The sequence below is a fragment of the Myotis myotis genome, unplaced genomic scaffold, assembly GCF_014108235.1.
Source record: "Myotis myotis isolate mMyoMyo1 unplaced genomic scaffold, mMyoMyo1.p scaffold_m19_p_9, whole genome shotgun sequence".
NCBI lineage: Eukaryota > Metazoa > Chordata > Mammalia > Chiroptera > Vespertilionidae > Myotis > Myotis myotis.
The window spans coordinates 1,253,940-1,274,603 of record NW_023416401.1 but is presented as its reverse complement, the minus strand read 5'-3'; the positions used below and the strand labels follow the sequence as shown (position 1 = coordinate 1,274,603).

General features: G+C 54.7%; 1 protein-coding gene across 4 annotated transcripts in view; it reads left to right on the top strand.

The window, feature by feature from the left end:
- ZNF521 (zinc finger protein 521) overlaps window positions 1–20,664 on the top strand; it is a 287,559-nt gene that overhangs the window by 13,931 nt on the left and 252,964 nt on the right. For 3 of the 4 annotated variants that reach the window (XM_036322695.1, XM_036322696.1, XM_036322697.1), the window contains one exon: window positions 20,370–20,549. Coding sequence is in view for 2 of the 4 variants with exons in the window: in XM_036322696.1 (XP_036178589.1) it covers window positions 20,370–20,549 (180 nt within the window). In the remaining 2 variants the exon portion in view is untranslated. Of the gene's footprint in view, window positions 1–19,775; window positions 19,928–20,369; window positions 20,550–20,664 lie in introns of those variants that run through there. The other variant, XM_036322698.1, reaches the window with a different exon arrangement.

Genomic DNA, 20,664 nt, shown 5'->3' with positions numbered 1-20,664 from the left:
CCCTGCTCCCCCGCCTGGAGTTTGTGCAGAGCGTTTGCGAGTCCTGGGCGGAGAGCAGGGCCGTCAGCCCCCTTCGCCGAGGCTCCCTGTCCCCCAGGAGCCGCCCCACCCGCGGCCGTAGCTGGAGGTGGTGTGTCCCTGTGAGGGCAGGACGGCCCGTGCCTGGGTCTCCGTGGGATTTCCGGGCGGACGCGGACCTGCAGCCGCAGGGTGGTTGAGCCCAGGCTGCAGGTGCTGCCTCAAGGACAGCATGTCAGTCCGGTGACTTCCATCGGCTCCTCATCTTCAACCCGTGCTCGGCTGTCTGTCCGGACGCTGGGGCCCTTTTCCTGCAGCAGCTCGTCCCGACCTCTCGTGCCGCTCACGCTGCCCCTGAACCTGCTCTGGGCTTCGGCTGTGACTCTCAAGGCGGTTTCTGTGGCAGGAAAGGCTTGGCTATCGTTTCCATTTCTTAAGACTCATCTCCCGTGTCCTCTGTGGCTCTCTCTGATCCACCCGAGATACAGTGACTTTTTAAAAAATATTCTCTCTGTGCCGCCTGTATCATCGAAACTCTGGCACGAAGTTGATTTTCTGGTTTGTCAGCCCCTGAAGAGCAGGATTCTGCGTTTCTGAAACTAGATGGTAAACAAACAGGAAACAGACAAACAAATATGTTAATTCAGCCGTTTGTTTAATCAGCAGAGATTGACGGCATATCCACCGCGCGCCAGTCCAGGAGGCTAGGGGGTGGGGGGTGCTCTGCCTGAGACAGATGTCTGTGTTCGGGGAGTCACACCCAAGCCTGGAAGCACATTCAGGGACCAGAGCCAGGTGGGGGAGCCCTGGGTGCCCCGGGGCCGCCTCACAGGTGTGACTGTATCACCTGTGCCACTGGGGAAGCACTTTTGAAACACACCTGATGTTTCGTACGTTTTTGAGCGAAACCCGTGGGCCATGTGTTTCTGTTGAGCATCAGTTCTGTGTCCGGTGCTGCAGGTGCAGGAAGGAGGGTGAGACGCAGTTGCTCTTGGTGGCATGCAGCGAGTAGCCACGTAGAGGACCCTTGTGGGCCTCATGATACTGTCCAGCTCCAAGCGGCATGATTGGCAACGGCGGCATGCTGTCCACTCACACACGCGGCCTCTCTTTCGTGTTGTTTGCACGCGTGGCCAACTTGTATCCAGTTCTGGCTGTCCTTGTGCGTGGGCCTGGCTTTTCCACTGCAAGTGCGTCACCACCGTGACGATAGCCATCCAGTTTCCCGTCACTTTGATCTAGTTATTATTCCAAACATCTGGGTGGATTCTAGCTCTTAGAATGCTGTCTACACGCTAGACAGACACGCTCACTTTGGTCTCATTAGACAAGTTTAACAATTCTCCTTCCCGTTTTACTCATCATCTAGGAAAATGGATGCAAATCAGTTAGTGATGTGTTTCTGCGTCTGATCTTTGCAAATTCTTAGCCAATTTTGACATTATGGAGCTTAGTAAATACTAGAACATGACAGTGCATCAACAGTCCTTCCGTTTGTCCTGTAATTGAAGAGTTACGTAGAAAAACTATGGAAGCTCATAAAAACAGGACCCTACCTACCAGCACTTTCCTCTTTTTCATTTGTTAACTCACATGTTTTAGACATTTCCTGGTGTCTCTATTCATGACGGTATTATTTACTCAGTCCCCAAAAGTAGTCTCTGAGAGGATGTCTTAAAGCACCTATTTTCCCATGTATAAGACGCACCCCCCCCACTTTTCCAACCCAAAATGAAGAAATCAATATTTTAAACATTTTGCTGGTTTTCCCTTAAGGCCTTCTTCTTGTTTGGCATCTTAAGGATTGTTCTTCCTGTTTTGATCCTACCCTCAGAGGAGGAGGCCCGCATGGTCTCTCTGCAGCTCTGTGTCCATGCTCTTGTGCGTAGCTGACTGCGTTCAGTTTGAATGTTGCAGAGGAAGACAATCGCTTACCGGTATTTATGTTTTTATTTTTTGACGTCTTTATGGGCTCAGAATGCTCCCGTCCCTGTTGCATCTCCACCTCTACCTCCAATTACGGCGTCGGCTGACCTCAGTAAATAGGCTCGTGGTTGGAGGAAGCCTGTTTGACTCGGTATGGGCAGCAGCACACCCCCTCCGGTCCCTCCTCGGCTGACTTCTCTGAATAAGACGCCCCTGGGTTTTCAGTCTAACAATTTTAGAAAAAAAACAGCGTCTTACACACGGAAAAGTGCGGTACATCTGTCCAGTCTTCACCGCCACCCACATCATCCTCCAAGCCAAGTCTCATGCAGCCGTAGTCTGGACAGGCTAACAAGGCCTCGCCCCTCCCAGCTGCTCTTTAGTTTATTTCAGACGGAGGAAGGGAGAGGGAGAGAGAGGGATGGAAACATCAATGATGAGAGAATCATCGATCGGCTGCCTCCTACTGGGGATCGAGCTGGCAACCTGGGCCTGTGCCCCGACCGGGAATCGAACTGTGACCTCCTGGTTCATAGGTCGACGCTCAACCACTGGGCACATGGCCGGGCCCAGCTGCTCCTCAGCTGTCTGCCCCCCAGTCATTGCCTGGAGAGGATGCGGTCCCAGAGGTGATGGTGGTGATGCCCTCCGGCTTCGACTGGACCGTGCCCAGAAGGCAGCGCCTGTAGAGAAATCCTGTGTGTCTTCGTCACCACACAGAAGTGGGCGCTCGCTCCGTGCCCTCCCGAGAGACCTTTCCTATCGATTCTCAGGCCCTCCCTTCGCTTTCTCAGCCCCACACCACCCAGGCGAGGCTCTGCCGCTATCCCCCCCCCCCCCCGCCCCCCCCCCCCCCCCCCCGCCCCGGCCAACAGGCTGATTCTGGTCATTTACTTGCTAGTTGTTGACTATTTACCGTTGCCATTCAAGGGGCATACGCACGTCCTTGCCGATGTGTGTGGTTCTCTATGTGGGTAAATCCCTAGGAAAGAAATTGCTGGGCGAGGGGGTGTGTATTTAACACTGTGATGTGTCCTGCTGGTGTGCCCTCCGTGAGGTGGTGCCAGTCCTGGGTGCTCTTTGCAGAGGGGTAGGGAGAGACCGCCTTTAAATACCTTGTCTTTGCTAAGGTGGCTTGGGAAACACACTGACTGGTATTCCATTGACATTTCAATGAGCATGTCTATCAGGAGCCTCTCTGCATATGTTTATGCACCATTTGTATTTATTTTCTGCGAATTGCCTCTTCATTTCGGTGCTGCTTTTGTCTTTTGGTTGGAAAGAGCAGCTCCTATTATGAAGAAATCAGCCCTTTGTCTGACTTATGTGTTGCAAATATTTCCCCTCCTTTGTCTTTGTCTTTGCTGGTGGGAATGTGTGGTTTCCTCAGGCCATTGAGAAGTTGGAACTTTTTTATTTCCAGGGTTATCTGTGCTTTCCTTATAACGCATAGATTTTGCGTCTGACAAAGAAGGCTTCCCCTCCCTAGTCCTTTTTTAGTTCCCTCTTCCCCTGTCGCTGGCTGTGAGCTTCATCCGCCCCCTCCACCCAGTGACCCAGTACTGAAGCCCACTTCTGGAAATACAGCAGGTGCTTAGCAAACATTGAATAGACAGGATCGCCCAGCCAGCGTGGCTCAGGGGTTGAGCATCAGCCTATGAGCCAGGAGGTCACGGTTCGATTCCTGGTCAGGGCACAGGCCCGGGTTGGGCTCCGGCCCCAGTAGGGGGTGTTACAAGAGGCTACCGATCCATGATTCTCTCTCATCATTGATGTTTCTCTCTCTCCCTCTCACTTCTCCGAAATGAATAAAAATGTATATTAAAAAATAGGGTCTGTGGAGTCTGCTGGGGAAGAGGCTGGGTATCACGCTAGGCTCCCTAGGTTGACATTCTCATCTGGCTGACTTTGGGCAAATTATTAATCACAGTTTCTGAAGCTGTGAGGGTAATAGTGCCTAATTCGTATGGTTGCCGTGGGAATTGGGAGTGAATCCATGCAAGCTCTCAGCCTAGTGTCTGGCAGACAAGAAGTACTTAGTATACGTTTCTTATTCTGAAAGGTTTTCTCACTTTTGTGGGGAAATTGTTCATCCCACGCGATACAATTCCTTTCTCTTCCAGAAAATTCCTTTGTGCCTTGGCTCAGCCACGGGGCTTTCGGGGTGCTCCTGTGGTCGGACACAGAGGCCTGTGTGGGGTGGGTTCCTCGCAGACGCCCTTGCTGGGTCCAGCCGCCCTCGGACAGCCCAGGCTCATGGCCGAGGTGTGTGCGCCCAGACCCTTCGCTGGCCCAGGCGGAGAGAGTTCTGAATGAGAAATTCCTGCAGAAATTCCACGGAGAAGGTAATGGAGACGCAAAGTGGGGCTGATTAATTCCAGAGCCTCTGCCCTCTTTTTGGTAAGTCAGGGCTGTGTCTGCCTTCGCCTCCTTTCGAAGGGCCTGCTGCTTTGCAGAGGTAGGCTAATTGTTCTTGGGAGAGGAGCTGCAGACAGATAATTCACACATCATTATGAAGGTTTAATCACAGTAGATTTATTAATAATCCTTAAATTAAAAAGGTAAATCTGGGCTTGGGTTTACTGAGGAATTAGCTGAAGGGGGGTGATTCCTACGCCAGCGTGCTCGTCAGTAACTTCGCCGGAGCGTCTTCCTTCAGGGTCAGTGAGGAATTTTGTGTGGTTGGTTGGTTGGGAAGCACAGGTGGGGGTGGGGTGTGGAGATGGGGGTGAGGATGGGGTGTGGGGGTGGGGGTGAGGATGGGGGTGAAGATGGGGGTGAGGATGGGGTGTGAGGGTGGGGTGAGAATGGGTTGTGAGGATGGGGGTGGGGATGAGGGTGAGGATGGGGTGTGGGGGTGGGGGTGAGGATGGGGTGTGGGGGTGGGGGTGAGGATGGGGTATGGGGGTGGGGGTGAGGATGGGGGTGAAGATGGGGGTGAGGATGGGGGTGAGGATGGGGTGTGGGGGTGGGGGTGAGAATGGGGTGTGAGGATGGGGGTGGGGATGGGGGTGGGGATGAGGGTGAGGATGGGGTATGGGGGTGGGGGTGAGGATGGGGGTGAAGATGGGGGTGAGGATGGGGGTGAGATGGAGGGAGAACACAGGGCCCCGCCTGCTAACCAGCTGGTAACTGCTCATCTTTGTCTAGCTGGACAGCCGTTGTCTTAACTTCATGTGAAACCTTATTGGGGCCGAGTGTCTGACATTTCTTTCCCCCTCATTTCTTCTCCATCCTCTCCTGCCCTGAACCCCAAATGCTCTGTGTGTTTGAGTTTTACTCCCCCTTCCCGCCTTCCCCTGCTCAGCCAGCCCCCGTCCTCTCTGTCTGGCTCGTGAAACCCCCTGGTCCCCAGGTCTGGGCTCCCCGTCCCCTTGGGCTGTGGACACCCGCTCTGTTGTGCCCGCGGTTGACTCAGCGCCCACTAGCCTGGCGACACCCTGTGTAGACACCACTGTCCCTTTTATTTTAACGGCGTTGTAACCGCCATAAAGGGGTCTTTCCATGCGGACCGTCTGGAACCGTAAGGCCCCCCATCGGGTGACTTTCAGGTCCCCCTCCCTTAACGCTAAGGCCCCCCATCGGGTGACTTTCAGGTCCCCCTCCCTTAACGCTAAGGCCCCCCATCCGGTGACTTTCAGGTCCCCCTCCCTTAACGCTAACGGAGCGGAAGACACTGTCCTGGGGGAGGGAGCCGGGGGGAGGGCTGTGCGAAGCCGCCTTTAACGGGCGGACGGTCCTGTCGTGACAGTGACAGAGCGAACTCCACTCAGTGCCGTTGGCGGCGGACTTTCCAGGACACACTGTGGAAGGCGTAGGTGGGGCGCGGGGGGCAGTTTCGTCGGTCCAGGACACACTGTGGAAGGCGTAGGTGGGGCGCGGGGGGCAGTTTCGTCGGCCGGTTCGTTTCCTGGCAGGTCAGCTCCAGTGGGGCCTGGGAATCCTGTTACGGGTTTGGGGGCGGGTGCAGTGTTTCGGGGGGATGGGCAGGACCCAGTGTGCCCACCTCTCCATCATCTCCAAGACTCCCCCCCCACCCCCCCGACTATAACAGGACAGGGAGGAGGGCGCAGGCCCTGCCTCCTGTCCCAGGAGTGACCTTCATGGCTGTGCGCACGACACTGTGGGAGGGACGGGACCGCCCCTCCTCCCTCCGACTCTTCAAAAGAAATTTTTTTAAATTGATTTCGGAGAAGAAGGGAGAGGGAAATGGAAACATCAATGATGAGAGAGAATCATGGATCGGCTGCCTCCTGCACGCCCCCCACTGGGGATCAAGCCCGCCACCCGGGCGTGTGCCCTGACCGAGAATCGAACAGGTGACCTCCTGGTTCCTAGGTCAACCCTTGGCCACTGAGCCAGGCCGGCCGGCCATTCTCCCCATTTTACAGATCAGGAGACTGAGGCACACACAGGTGCTCCTCCAGGCGGCGTGGCACAAGCGGAAACGGAAAGGAGACTTCCTGGCTCGGAAGTGGCCAGTCTTGAATGTCATGGTTTTCAAATAAAAGAAGCCGGGGTCAGTGTGACACCAGAGCAGGAGGTGGGAATAATTCACCTTCTGGCCCCGCTCTCTGCTCTGTGTTTCCACAGTTAGATCTCAGTTCCCGCCCTAGTCTGCCTCCCCCCCCACCCCCCCAGCACTTCCACAGGAAATAGCGTGAGTGATGTTAGCTGTGCCTGAGCCGGGGTGACAGCCGTGGGAACCTGCCGGATCTGGTTGGTTGGTTGGTTACGGGCTGTGGCATCTGCTGAAAGAGTTGCAGGCCTCGGGGCCGAACCGGAGAGAGGGTGGCTGAGAGGAGGGGCTTGGGGTGCCGGGCGAGGGACTGGGGTGCTGCCCTTGGGTGGTGAGGTCTCGCAGAAACACCACTCGCAGTTTGCCGACCACTGCCCCAAATGACTGGAATCTGGATGTCTTATAGGTAGTACTCAGAGATGGCTCATCCTTTTGTGGCTAAATATAAAGTGCGAAAAGGTTGGATTCTTAAAAATTAGAAGCTGCAGTAGAATTGGCTATTTCCTTCTTGTTCTTTTAAGAAAGCAGGATGAGATCTGGCCCTCTCGGGCTCACTATCTGAAAACGTGCCCCTTTTCCACACACACTCACTGAAAATCACGTTTCAATATACATTTATATGTGTGTGTATATATTTCTGCTTATTAAGTCACATGGTGCAAAAGCAAAGGATGAATAAATATGGGCGTTTATTTATCAGTCCTTCTCTCCGTGTGATTGATTTAGCTGATTTTGCTTCATACATATTTATAGGTCATCTGATACTAAATCTTGACTTAAAACCTGTGCGTATGGAACACAGATACTATAAAAATATGTAATAGATGCTCACACTGTCTTGACAAGTCAGGATTGAAACAATATAAGTGGGGACATATTCCCACAAACGACTATTAATTTATAGTTACTCAGATAATGGCATCCTCGGCCTCGCTCCGTTCTGTCTGGGAGCTCTGTAAATTGCGTATTGATTATGCTAATGGCCCCGGCGTCTCTGTTACTGGTCTGCAGATTCATGCAGATTAAACGCACGTTGGCGAGGTGGCCATTCCGTAGGAGAAGCGCGCTTTGAAGAGATTAAGCTAAAACTAAAGAGAAACGGTCAACTCGCGGGAAGGTAAGGAATTGTCGTGTTCCGGGAAATGGAAGTGCGGTTACAAAGTTAAAAACGATGCCCTTTTCTATTTTCTTTGTTTCAGATTCCTTCAGGAAAGTGTGGCCGAAATGGTATTAAATCAATAATGATTTATTTTTATGGCTTATTTTTGGTCCTGTGGCTTTTCTTGTTTTCTTTATCAGGAACCTTAGACATGTAGGGTTGCGTGCATTTTAAATTTATTAGCCCGACCAGAGGAGAACAAAATGAATTTTTTCCAATTATACATAAATTTTCCTGTATTTTGTAATAGCTCATAAATCACAGCCTCCCTTTTTCCTCTGACCTTTCATTAAACAAACATGGACCTTATTTTACAGGGTCCCCCCTCCCTTTGCTGAACCGTTATGTTGTCGAAACAGCTGCGTAGAAACTACTTTCTTACCTTCCTCAGCGGGACCACTTCTTAGGAATGTAGGCCCCCCACTTACTGGCGTGCCAGGTAGGAAAGAAAAGAAAAAAGGTCTTTAAAAACTGTGTTTTCAGCCTGGCTGGGAAGGCTCAGTGGTTGAGCATCGACCTATGAACCAGGAGGTCACGGTTCGAGTCCCAATCAGGGCACAGGCCCGGGTGGTGGGCTCAATCCCCAGTGGGGGGCCTGCAGGAGGCAGCCGACCCATGATTCTCTCTCATCATTGATGTTTCTCTCTCTTTCTGTCTCCCCCTCTCCTTTCCTCTCTGAAGTCAATATAAATATAAACACATTTGTTTTCAAATTATTTTTCACTATTTTAATAGTAGTTTGAGCCCCAATTTGTAGCAGGACCAGTGGGAGCTGCTGCAGGGTAAAACGGGGGCGGGGGGGAAAGCAATGTTTTTTATGTTTCTGGGTGACATTCATTCAGACGAATCGGTGTCTCTGCATTTCAGATACGTCATTAATGTGAAGAAGAGGTGATATCGCAGTGCTTTTTGTGAATGAGGTTGTGGTTATCTTCTGAAATTGTAAAGACACAGGCACGACAGCGCTGTTACATTGCAGCGAGCCAGTGTTTCCTGTCGAAAAGGAAGGCTTTCTCCCCCAGCCGTGTTTCGGTTGTTGTTAAGATGGTTCACGTTAAGTGTCCGATTCGGAAACATGGTTACAAGTGGGTGGTGTTAACGGGAAAACGGCTGAAGTAGCGACAGGAGGTGAGAACGCCAGCAAGTGTGGCGTGTCTGGCTGGGGTGGGACGATGCCACAGGAGCTACCGATGGTCGCGTGGCTTATGGCATCTCCAGAGAGAACAGCCGGGCCCTGCCCCAAACATTCCCACCTCTACACGTTCGGTAGGTGTCATTGATCATTGTAGTTGAGCTAAGAAGCGTTGTTCACTGTATCTGGCCATTATGTGTTGAAGTCTGCGCAGAAATGCTTTTAAATAATTTGTTTTTCTCCAAAGTGGAGTTTTAGCATTTTAAAATCACCTTGCCATAGAGAAATGAGGACTGTGTATCTGGATATTAAAAATATTTTTTATAACTTTTTTTTTCTTATATAAAAACTAGAGGCCCGGTGCACGAAATTTGTGCGAGTGTAGGCCTTCCTTTCCCCGGCTGCCAGCACCTGCCTCCCTCTGGCACCCGGGACCCGGGCTTCCCTCCCAGCCCCGGCTTCGTCTGGAAGGTTGTCCGGAAGGACGTCTGGTCTAATTAGCATACTGCACTTTTATTATTATAGATGGAAGGAAGGGTGCATGAGATTTAAGATCGAGCAGAGGGTGGGGGAGTTGGCTCTGTGATTTGCAGGGAGTTGGGACCGGGCAGGATTCAGGGGTGTCCACAGCCCCTTCCCAGTTACCCAGAGAGCTGGACACGCAGGCCCAGGTGAGGAGGGTGAGAAGTCTTGGGTACGGCCGTCCGAAGGTTATGCCAAGTCTCCCCAAATGAATGAGAACCAAACAAATGACCAAAGGACATTGTGTGGTTCACTGTAAATCCTTCATTTAAAGGAAATTTTTTCCTCTATTTTTAGATTACGTGATTTTGAGTCTCTGTACCCATTTTAGTCTTCCTTCCATCGAATATTTGTCCTGTGGATTTGTGGTTTCTTACTCGATTTTCTTCCCCCAAAAGGCTCTGTTTTTTAAAATAAATGTTTGAATACATTTGTCTGGGTTTTACGTTATTGAAAGTATGGCCTAGTGTTAATACTTTGTCTTGTGGAAAGGACTGTGAGCTGCACGTAGAATCATGTTAGTAAAAATTAATGGCTCATGCTTTTTTAAAAAGGTGGAGTAAAGCGGTAGTATGATCAGCATCTGTTTGTTTTTCCTTGTCTGTCTGCTTTTGGTCACATTTTGCATTTATATTTCCTTGGTGGTGTTTGTGTTTGACACAGGACTAGAGTAAAAGGAATCTCACCAAAACGTCCTAAGTCCGAGGGAGGGTCTTTGGGGTCCTGGTACCTCCCGAGGCGATTGGAAGCGTAGCTGGTGTAAGGTGTCCTTCTGCCCGCCCCGTCTCCAGCTCGGCTTACGGGTGATGGGTAGAAGAGGGGACCTTGAGCCTGGATTGGTACCTACTTAACACCAAGCCCACAAGTCCGCCTCGAGGCCCGGCCCGCCCTCACCCCCACGCCCACCCGCGGGTCCTGTTTCTCAGTGGCTCCCACGCCTCCCCCTCGCACTGACTCGCTCTTTCCTGCGTCACGTAAGCCCCCCACGGGCTCCCTGCTTCCAGGTCGGGCTCCTGCCGCCCCCTCCTCTCCGGTACCAACGGGGCATCTTTCTAAAGCGCTTACCCTCTGAGACAGCACGGAGGGACCTGGAGAGTGTCATGCTGAGCGCAGCAAGCCAGTCAGAGAAAAACAAGTGTCCTATGATCTCACTCCCATGTGAGATCAGAATGAATGGATGAACATAACAGAGGCACAGAAGCAGGGAGCAGACTGTGGCATCTCACAGGGTGCGTGGGAGGGGAGAGACCCGCGAAGACCGTGGATGCATGTGTGTGTAACCCGGGGCTCAGGCAGTAGGGTGGGGAAGGCCTGCGCTGGGGGCGGGTGGGCTAGAACAGTGGTCGGCAAACTGCGGCTCGCGAGCCACATGCGGCTCTTTGGCCCCTTGAGTGTGGCTCTTCCACAAAATACCGACTTCTGCGCATGGGCCATGAAGTTTCAGTCGCCCTGTACTTGCGCGCCCGCACGTGGTATTTTGTGGTATTTTGTGGAAGAGCCACACTCAAGGGGCCAAAGAGCCGCATGTGGCTCGCGAGCCGCAGTTTGCCAACCACGGGGCTAGAAGGGGTCCGTGGGGATGGAGGGGGACATATGCCATACTTTCAACACTAAAGATAAACTTTAAAAACAGGAAAACTGTAAACACCGTCGGTCACTCCTCTCTGAGTCCCTCAGTGGCTTCTCAGCCCTGAGGTGACATTTGACCCAAACACGGTGGCTCCTTCACACCCGCCGCTCACCCAGCCGGCCCTGCAGCTCCCTCTGCACCCTCTGCAGGCCCCGCCTGGCAGCACCGAGCGGCGGCCCTCCCCCAGGGCATCGCTCCGTGCACCTGCCCGGGACACGGTGCCTGTGCCGGCCTCACCTTCTCTGTTACAATTTTCCTGCTCTGGCCGGCGGGCGTGGCTCAGCGGTTGAGCATCGACCTGTGAACCAGGAGGCCACGGTCCGATTCCCGGTCGGGGCACATGCCCGGGTTGTGGGCTCGATCCTCAGCAGGGGGCGTGCAGGAGGCAGCCGATCCATGATTCTCTCTCCTCCTCGGCATTTCTGTCTCCCTCTCCCTCTCCCTTCCTCTCTGAAATCAATAAAAGACATTTTCCTGCCCTGCCCCATCTGATTTCAGTGCCCCTGGCCTGTGGGCTCCTGCATCTGCGTGCTCACCTGCCTTCATCGATGTATCTCTCTCTCTCTCCCCCTGCACCGGCCGGCTTGCAGCCCTGCTCTCGTCGGGGCCTGTGCAGAGAATGATGCGTTTGGTTGGCACTCCTGGGTGAGTGGGAGGCACAGGGCTTCGGTTCCAGGAACCCCAGGCAGCGCCCGGCCACAGCGAGGGCGGGAAGGCCGGGTCCCTGAAGCCGCCCCACCTGTGACCACCGTGGAGGCTGCTGCAGGGAGCCGGAGACCAGGGGTTTCGCCGTGAGCGCGTGTTTACATCATGCGGAGCCCGACCGCTGAGTCCAGGCCTGCACTCCTTTCCCTGCGGTTGTCAAGTAAATAAAACAGCAGCAGCCGGCACAGCAGTCGCCGTCCTCGCGAGGGCCGGTCTCGAACCATAAACATTTGGGTCGCAGGACAGACTTGCACCTATTGGTCACGTCGCATAACAAGGTTGCATCTGATTGGCTCACTCTTGGTACCAGAAACCCTGATGCAAAAGTATGGGCACTTGAGCAAGAAGGGTAGGTCATTACTATTATTATTTCTTGTAAATCAATAAAAATGTACTTGTTTTTTTTGTTGGATTGGCAAAATGTACATACTAGTAGATGTATTCTTTGGTGTGCCGCAGAGTTTGGTGATTAGCTTATGTGCCGCGAGACGGGAAAGGTGAACGTGCTGGTCGGAGACTCCCACCTCCAGGCCGTGGCCCCGGGCCCGTGGGCGCGCAGGAGCCGTGAGTGTGTGTCTCGAAGCTGTGACGAGGCGGCCACAGTGGCTCAGTGTGAAGGTGGTGACGTTCGGCAGGACTGTGTCTGTGAGGGACGCTCTACAGGGAGTCGGGCGCTGGGATCGCCTTCTAGTTTCCTGTGAAGATGGAGAGGGACTCATAGAAGACGTTTGGGTTCTGATTGGAAGAGGAGAAACTTCATTTGGTTCCGAAGTGTGTGTGTGTGTTCCCTCCGCAGGCTGGCCTGCTCCCTCCCCTCGGCACCCTCCCAGAGGAGCCTCCTGTGGACAGGAGGGTGCTGGGCCCGCCTTGTCCTCCTGTGGACAGGAGGGCGGACAGGAGGGTGATGGGCCTGCCTTGTTCTCGTGTGGACAGGAGGGCGGACAGGAGGGTGATGGGCCTGCCTTGTTCTCGTGTGGACAGGAGGGTGGACAGGAGGGTGATGGGCCCGCCGTGGCTTGCTCTCGGGGAGCAGTGCCTGGGGGCTGCCTCCCTTCGCCTTCAAGGGCCAGGATAGAGCCGGGAGCAGATAAGCCAAACCACAGACATTCCACCGCCAGCACTGGTTTCCTTTAACAGGCAGCTCTTCCTGCCTGAGACGACCTTCTAGACCAGCGGTTCTCAACCTGTGGGTCGCGACCCCTTTGGGGGTCGAACGACCCTTTCACAGGGGTCGCCTAAGACCATCAGAGAACACATAGATATTACATATTGTTTTTCTTTAAATATATTTTATTGATTTTTTACAGAGAGGAGGGAGAGAGATAGAGAGCTAGAAACATCGATGAGAGAGAAACATCGATCAGCTGCCTCCTGCACATCTCCCACTGGGGATGTGCCCGCAACCCAGGTACATGCCCTTGACCGGAATCGAACCTGGGACCCTTCAGTCCACAGGCCAACCCACTGAGCCAAACCGGTTTCGGCCTACATATTGTTTTTGTGACTAATCATGATGCTTTCATTATGTTCCATTTGTAACAATGAAAATACATCCTGCATATCAGATACTTACATGACGATTCATCACAGTAGCAACATGACAGTGATGAAGTAGCCACGAAAATAATTTTATGGTCGGGGGTCACCACAACATGAGGAGCTGTATTGAAGGGTCGCGACCCACAGGTTGAGAACCGCTGCTCTAGACACAGGCGAGAACAAGTGCATGGAAGGGTTCGGGAGGTTTTCCTTGTTGCCCGTGACTGGAGGGGAGACTGGAGGGAAAGTGAGCCTCGCAGGGGAAGGGAAGCGCTCCTTCCACCCTGGCCCCGTGAGCACCGGGACCTGCTGGGTCCTGGGGTGCTGTCCCTGCCCTGCTCACTTGTGGGTGCTGCTCCTCAGCCAGCCCACCAGCTGCTTTGCTTTCTGCTTTGTTTGTTTGTTAACCTTTTCTGACGGGGGGGGGGGGGGCGGAAGGGGGAAGGAGGCAGTGGATAGCGGGTGGGAGTGGGGGAATAGGGGGCAGGAGTGGGGGACCAGCGGGCGGGTGTGGGGCCCGCAGGCTGCACAGTCTGGCAGCCCAACCCGCTTCTGTCCCGGGCCGCTGTCCACTCCCCTAAATCTGCTCATCTTGGGGGTCGGTGAGAAGGCCCAGCCAGAGCCCAGGAAGCGCACACCGAGGCCCCGCCCCTCGGATTGTGAAAACGGGGGCCTCCTGGACTCCTAGCCTCCAGGTAGTTCCCCTGCTCTCCTGTGAGGGTAGCTCACCTGCAGGGGGCCCCCTCCGCCAGGGTTCCCTCCACACAGAGGGCATCCGGGTCTCCTTTTAGGGACAGACGTCCACGTGGGCCGCCTGCCCGGAGGCTGGCTGTGTGCACACGTGTGAGCTTCACGCGCAGTGCGAGGCCGTTCACGGTTATTGGCGCACGGTGGTTGTTAACCTGCGGTGCGTCAGTCAGAGTGATGGGGCGGGGGTTGAGCTTAGAACATATTTGTGCAAACTATGTGTTTGCTTACTTATCATGGAGTTCCTGAAAATAAGACACGGGTTTTTTTTAAAATATATTTTTATTGATTTCAGAGAGGAAGGGAGAGGGAGAGAGAGAGAGAGATACATCAACGCTGAGAGAGAATCCCTTATCAGCTGCCTCCTGCACGCCCCCCACTGGGGATGGAGCCCACAACCCGGGCCTGTGCCCTGACCTGGAATCCAACCGTGACCTCCTGGTTCACCGGTGGACGCTCACCCACTGAGCCACGCCGGCCGGCAGGACGGGAGGTTTTAACCTGCTTTTTATTGCCAGCAGCCATCCTTGGAAGAAAGCGCGCACACAGCCTCCTAAAGCGACAGAAGCGTTACCTTTGCACTAGTTACTCCTCGTGGGACGCTGGGCCCGCTTTTCCCTGAGCGTTTATTTTCTACCGTTTGAGGGCATTCGGATCGGGAGGTCATGGCCTCACAATGAAGGCAGGACTTGTTTGCGTTTGCTTTTTTTTTTTAAGGCAGTAGACACATTTTAGTGTGTAGTTTCTTGAACTTAATTGGCAAGATGTGGGTGACGTTCACATGAGGGCGTCATAACGCGGTGGTTTAATTTGGTGAAAAACTGGCTGTGACCAGAGAATAGAGTGTTAGAAATGGGCCAGTGTTAAGTTTGTGTGTGCGTGTGTCTGTGTATCTGTGTGTGTGCGTGTGTGTGCATGTGTCTCTGTGTGCGTGCATGTGTGTCTGTTTGCGTGTCTTTGTGTGTGTATGTATGTCTGTGTGCGTATGTCTGTGTGCGTGTGTCTGCGCGTGTGCGCGTGTGCCTGTGCGTCCGTGTGTCTGTGTGTGCATGCATGTGTGTCTGTGTGCGTGCACGTGTGTGTCTCTGTGTGTCTGTGTGTGCATCTCTGTGTGTGTCTGTGTGTGCATGCATGTGCGTGCGTGTGTGCGTCTGCATGTGTATGTGTGTACGTGTGTGCATGTGCGTGTGTGTCTGTGTGTGCATGTGTCTGTGTGCACGTGTGTGCCTGTGTGTCTGTGCGTGTGTGTCTGTGTGTGCGTGTCTGTGTCTGTGTGTACGTGTGCCTGTGCGTCTGTGTGTGCGTGTGCATGTGCGTCAGTGTGTATGTGTGTGTCTGTGTGTGCGTGTGCCTGTGCCTGTGTGTCTCTGTGTGTGTGCATGCGTGTCAGTGTGTACGTGTGTGTCTGTGTGTGCATGTGTCTGTGTGTGCGTGTGTGCATGTGTGTGTGCGTGCATGTGTGTGTGTGTGTGTGTAAGAGCGGTGTTTTGGGTTCATTCATCCCTTGCCAGCCTTCGTTGTTGCTAACCTCCTACATTCATGTGCACATCCTCCTCGAACCCCGGTCCCTGCTCCTCTCACAAAAGCGGACTCTGGGCCTCAGGTCCGGCTTCGGCAGGAAGGAGCCGGAGGAGCCCCGTTCTGTCTCCTGCTCGCAGGCCGAGGCCTGGCTGCCCCGCGCCAGAGGGGTCTGCAGTGACACTCGGTGTCCGGCTCTTGCACTCGGTCGCGTTGTGTAAAGCCCCGCGTTAGAAACGGCAGCCGCGGCGGAGGGACCTGACGTCCGTGGGCGCTGCTGGCGCAGAGAGAGACGGAGCTGCGGGAATGGCCGCGCCTGGTAGGCTTCACGGCCACGTGAGCCCCGGGCGTTTCTTCCCGCTGCCCCTGCTTTCCGTGCGGGCGGCTGGGGGGAGGTCCTGTGGCGGAGGCGGGGGGCGCGGGCGGCTCTCTCCGGGGCTCGGGGCTCGGCGTGTTTGCTTGGATCCGCTCGGGACCTGGCTGCACAGGGAGACGCGTCCGCCGAGTTTCAGGAACACGGGCCATGCCTGCCAGGCGCCGCGCCGGCCTGCGGTTCCAGGACCTTCCCTGGACGTTTGCACGGGTTATAAACGGTAAATGCGGGGCGCCTCACTCCTACTCGAACCGCCGGAGTTTCTGCTGCTCTGCTGGCTGACGCTGACCCCACACGTGGACTCCATCCACTCCGGTCCAGGGCTTATGGTCTCCAGCACGTTCACGCCGGGGCAGGTTTTCCCGTTCCCCTAAGTTGTGATTTTATGAAACCGAGTTGTAGCCATAACCACCCGAGGAAGGCGGAGGATGAGAAGACAAGAGCCCCCGGCCGGCGAGCCCGTCGGGGGACCCACACCCCTTCACGTGCCCGGGCAGAGGCCATGTCAGCAGAACTGGAAACGGAAAGCTGCCCTTCGTTTTTGTAATAATAATTGTTTTCTTTGCTCAAAAGTTAAGCCTTTTGCCCGGCCAGCGGGGCTCAGCGTTTGAGCGTCCACCTAGGAACCAGGGGGTCAGGGTTCGATTCCCGGTTGGGGCACAGGCCCGGTTTGCGGGCTCGATCCCCGGTGTGGGGGGTGCAAGAGGCAGCCGATCCGTGATTCTCTCTCATCACTGATGTTTCTATCTCTCTCTCCCTCTCCCTTCCTCTCTGAAAAATAAAAGTAGATTAAAAAAAAACAAAAAAAAAAACTAAGACAAAAACAGAGTTAAGCCTTTTATCCAGGTTGGGACACTCTGAATCCAGGGTTCGCCACACCCCTTCGAGGGATCGGGGTGGCAGGGGGTGCTGGTTGTGCAGTGAGCTCATCGTCATGGATGGAGCCGTCGGGGCATCCTTCGGGCCCAGGCCGAGAGCAGGGCCTGCAGCTGAGATGGGGCTGCAGTCCCGGAGTGTGGGGATTTACTGGACCGTCCTGGGCACCGTGGAGCTGGAGGAACCCCGTTGTTCCTGCAGGGGTGTCGGGGGGACCGCTTCCAGGCAGGCCCCTGGATTTACGGCCCCTTCATTGGAGTCGGAGGTTTGGATGGCGAGCAGTGTAATACAATTGTTTTTCATGATTGGATCTCAAAGGTGTTCATAAAAACTCCCTAACGAGGGCCCTGTGCAGTTACTGCAGTGCAGCCACCTGCGGGGAAGCAATGGTGGACAATGTGAGCTTTCTAGAACCTTCTTACAGCCGCTGACACTAGGAATGGGAACGCACAGCCGAAAGAAGCACACCGTTTGAACTCGGGGCGAGAAAGAATTGTCAGGAAGGTGGGGACGAGAAGTATCTACGTAGGAGGAGCGAGACGGGATGCCAGGCACCCCCCGCCCAGGGTCCCTCCGCAGTGGGACCTACAGACACACTCGCCCGCCGGCTGGAGGCTGCGGCCTGAGGTTGCAGCAGCGAAGACGCCTGCCTGACGGGTCCCTGCAGGGCTCTGCCTGCAAACGGAGGCGTGGAAACCAGACGGGTTCTTATTAGCGTCACAGCGACCCTCCCTTAGTGACCAGCCGGTGCCCGGCGCGGGCCGAAGCCCTTCAGCTCTGAGAGCCGGAGTGTCAGGCCTGCCTTCCTGTTGTTCCGTGTTTTTGACGTTAGGTTCGTGTCAGGTGTCCAGGTGACTCATGAGGAAGGCGGTTCCGTTGTCCCCTGCGCACTCCTTAGGCATTCCTCGTGTGTCCTCATTTAGACTCCCCCCGCGGCATTTCAGTAATGGCATAGGCCAGTGATGGCGAACCTATGACACGCGTGTCAGAGCTGACACGCAAACCCATTTTTTTTGGTTGATTTTTCTTTGTTAAATGGCATTTAAATATATAAAATAAATATCAAAAATATAAATCTTTGTTTTACTATGGTTGCAAATATCAAAAAATTTCTGTACGTGACATGGCCCCAGAGTTAAGTTAGGGTTTTTCAAAATGCTGACACGCCGAGCTCAAAAGGTTCGCCATCACTGGCCTAAGCGTTCAGCCGGCGCCCGCGGGTCCCCAGCCGTGTGGGGAGACTGGGAGCTCATAGCCAGCGCCTCGGGGGGGGGGGGGGCGTCCGTGTGGGGGATGCCTTCCCAAGGGCTGAGGGTGGGGCCGATCTGCCGGAGCTGGGACCGTGGCCTGCTTTGCGGGACTGCTCTCCGCTCTACCGCTTGGCTGTAGTTTGTCCAGGGATTTGAGCCACGCACGACCGCATTGTTGCGTCTGCAGCTGCAGATGAAGCATGAAGCCGGCGACGTCCCGCTGGCGGGTCAGAGGGCAGAGCGTCGATGGAGGGAGTGCAGGCGGTTAAGAGGCTTTGTCACTGGGGCACCTGGCCTGCCGGCGGCCGGGAGCAGCACCAGCACCCACAGGGCTGTTTGCGTGGGCTCCTCCTTCCTGCGTCACCTTGTCCTCGGCGCTAAGTCATATTACTCAGCCCTCACCTGGACGCGGTGCTGCGCTGGGCGAAGCCCCAGGCGGGCAGGAAGGGTGCCGTGCCCCCCCAACGCCCCCCCCACCCCAGTGAGTGGTCTGAACCCAGGATGTTGAAACAGCCAGTGTAGAGTGTTGAGATGATAATTTTCCAGATGGCAAATCAACCCGAATTACCAATTTACTTAAACACGACATTCTTTTTTAAAAACAAATTCTACTACTTGCTCTGAGATGGGAAGTCTGCTTTTTGTCATCAACCCAAGCGGTTAGGATATATGTTGGATGTAGTTGACTTTGGCGTACGTGGCTCGTTTGCAGAGTGGTGAATACCGTTCAGGTTATCGCCGATATGGAGCAAGGCTTTGGAACAGCTGCCAGCAAAAAGGGAACAGCCCGGCTGGGCGTGGCTCCGTGGGTGAGCGTGGACCTATGACCGGGAGGTCACACGGTTCCATTCCTGGTCAGGGCACAGGCCTAGGTTGTGGGCTCAGTCCCCCGGTGGGTGGGGGGCATGCAGGAGGCAGCTGATCGGTGATTCTCATTGTTGATGTTTCTCTCTCCCACCCTCTCCTTTCCTCTCTGAAATCAGCAGAAATATTAAAAAATGAAAAGGGAACATAGTTACTTGTGGAAGGAAGGTGTGTCGAAGCCTGTAAGAGCAGAAAGCGCTTTCCGACACGTGCTGACTGTTCCGAGAAAGCTGGACTCATTTTGTTTCTGTGAATTCTCGATTGTACACGTCACAGATTTTTCCTCCCATGTTATAGACCAGGGGTGGGCAAACGTTTTGACTCGAGGGCCACAATGGGTTCTTAAACTGGACGGGAGGCCGGAACAAAAGCATGGATAGAGTGTTTGTGTGAACTAATATAAATTCAAAGTAAACATCATTACATAAAAGGGTACGGTCTTTTTTTTTTTTTTTAGTTGTATTCATTTCAAACGGGCCGGATCCGGCCCGCGGGCTGTAGTTTGCCCACGGCTGTTATAGAGTGTGGGTACAGACGATGCATTCCATATTTCTGAGGTGTTTCGATGCGACTCGTTTTGGTAATTATTTCACTGACTGCTCTATTTGGAGACAGCTTTGGAGGACTTCCTGCCTTTAGAAATTAATGTCTCATGACTTAGGCCGCAGATTATATTGTCCCAATCACCCCTGAAGAGGCATAGTCTCTCCCCCCCCCCCCCCCCACTGTGCTGTCCTGCCCACCATGGAGGTTGGGGGTACTTCTCTCAAAGAAGTTACAGAATCAAAAAGTATTTCCAGTTTTCATTGAGCTTTCACTGCAAACCCTCCTCCTGGTCCCCTCGCTTGCTCCCCACGCCGGGTAGGTAGCGCGCTGAGGGTTGGACTGGAACTTGGTGGTTTTCCCATTCACTTGGCTTTCGCTGCTGAGAGCGCCAACTCAGACGGCTGACTCGATTGTAATTTACAGTTGTTCTTCGGCCGTTTCGTTCCATTTTTCGCTGGTTTTCAAAACGGGAGACCCACCTGGCACGTCCTGGCCCTGGGAGTGGGGTCTGCGAGGGTGCTTCGCTGTGCGGCGGAGCCGTGCGGCCGTCGCCGTGGAGCAGACAGTGGGCAGCTGTGTGTTGTGAGCGGTCTCTTAGCAAAGGTCAGTTCCGTGCCCCGTGGTCATTGGCTCGGCGCCCCTAGACTCCGGGCTGACTCTGGTACTTCCCTGAAGGAGCGTATGTAGCAGAAAAGGAATTCACGCTTCAGCGCCGTGTTTTCGTTTTCCGTTCCCCGGGAGACTGACTGATTTTAGGGGCGCGTTGTCTCCCCTTTTTCTAAGCAGAGCCCCCTAGACCTCGAAGGGTGGCAGATCCTGTGAGAGAGGGGAGAGGGTACGGGCACGGGCGGCACGGTGGCGGGAGGAGGCAGGCTTCCGGTCACCGGGGGCTGGGACACGCTGGGGAGACGTGCTTTGGATTCTCCCGCCATAGAATCTGCAGTCCAGCCCCCGCCCCCGCCCCCACCGTGCGTCTGTCCTGGGTCGCGAGAAGATGGCACGTGACTGTCTGTCGCCCGGTGCTCACGTCTCGGTTTCCTCGCAGACCCCAACTGTAAGCTGGAGGACAAGCCCGAGGATGGCGAGGCGCTAGACGGCAAGAAGCGGCCGGAGGACGCGGAGGAGCTGGAGGACGAGGCGGTGCACAGCTGCGACAGCTGCCTGCAGGTGTTCGAGTCGCTGAGCGACATCACCGAGCACAAGATCAACCAGTGCCAGCTGGCAGGTACGCCCCGCGCCCGCCCGCCCGCCCGCCCGCCCGCCCGCACGCTCCCTTCTGCGGCCGGCCCGGGCCCTCTCTCCTCCCCTCTCCCCGTGACCTCACTCCTCCCCGAGCACCT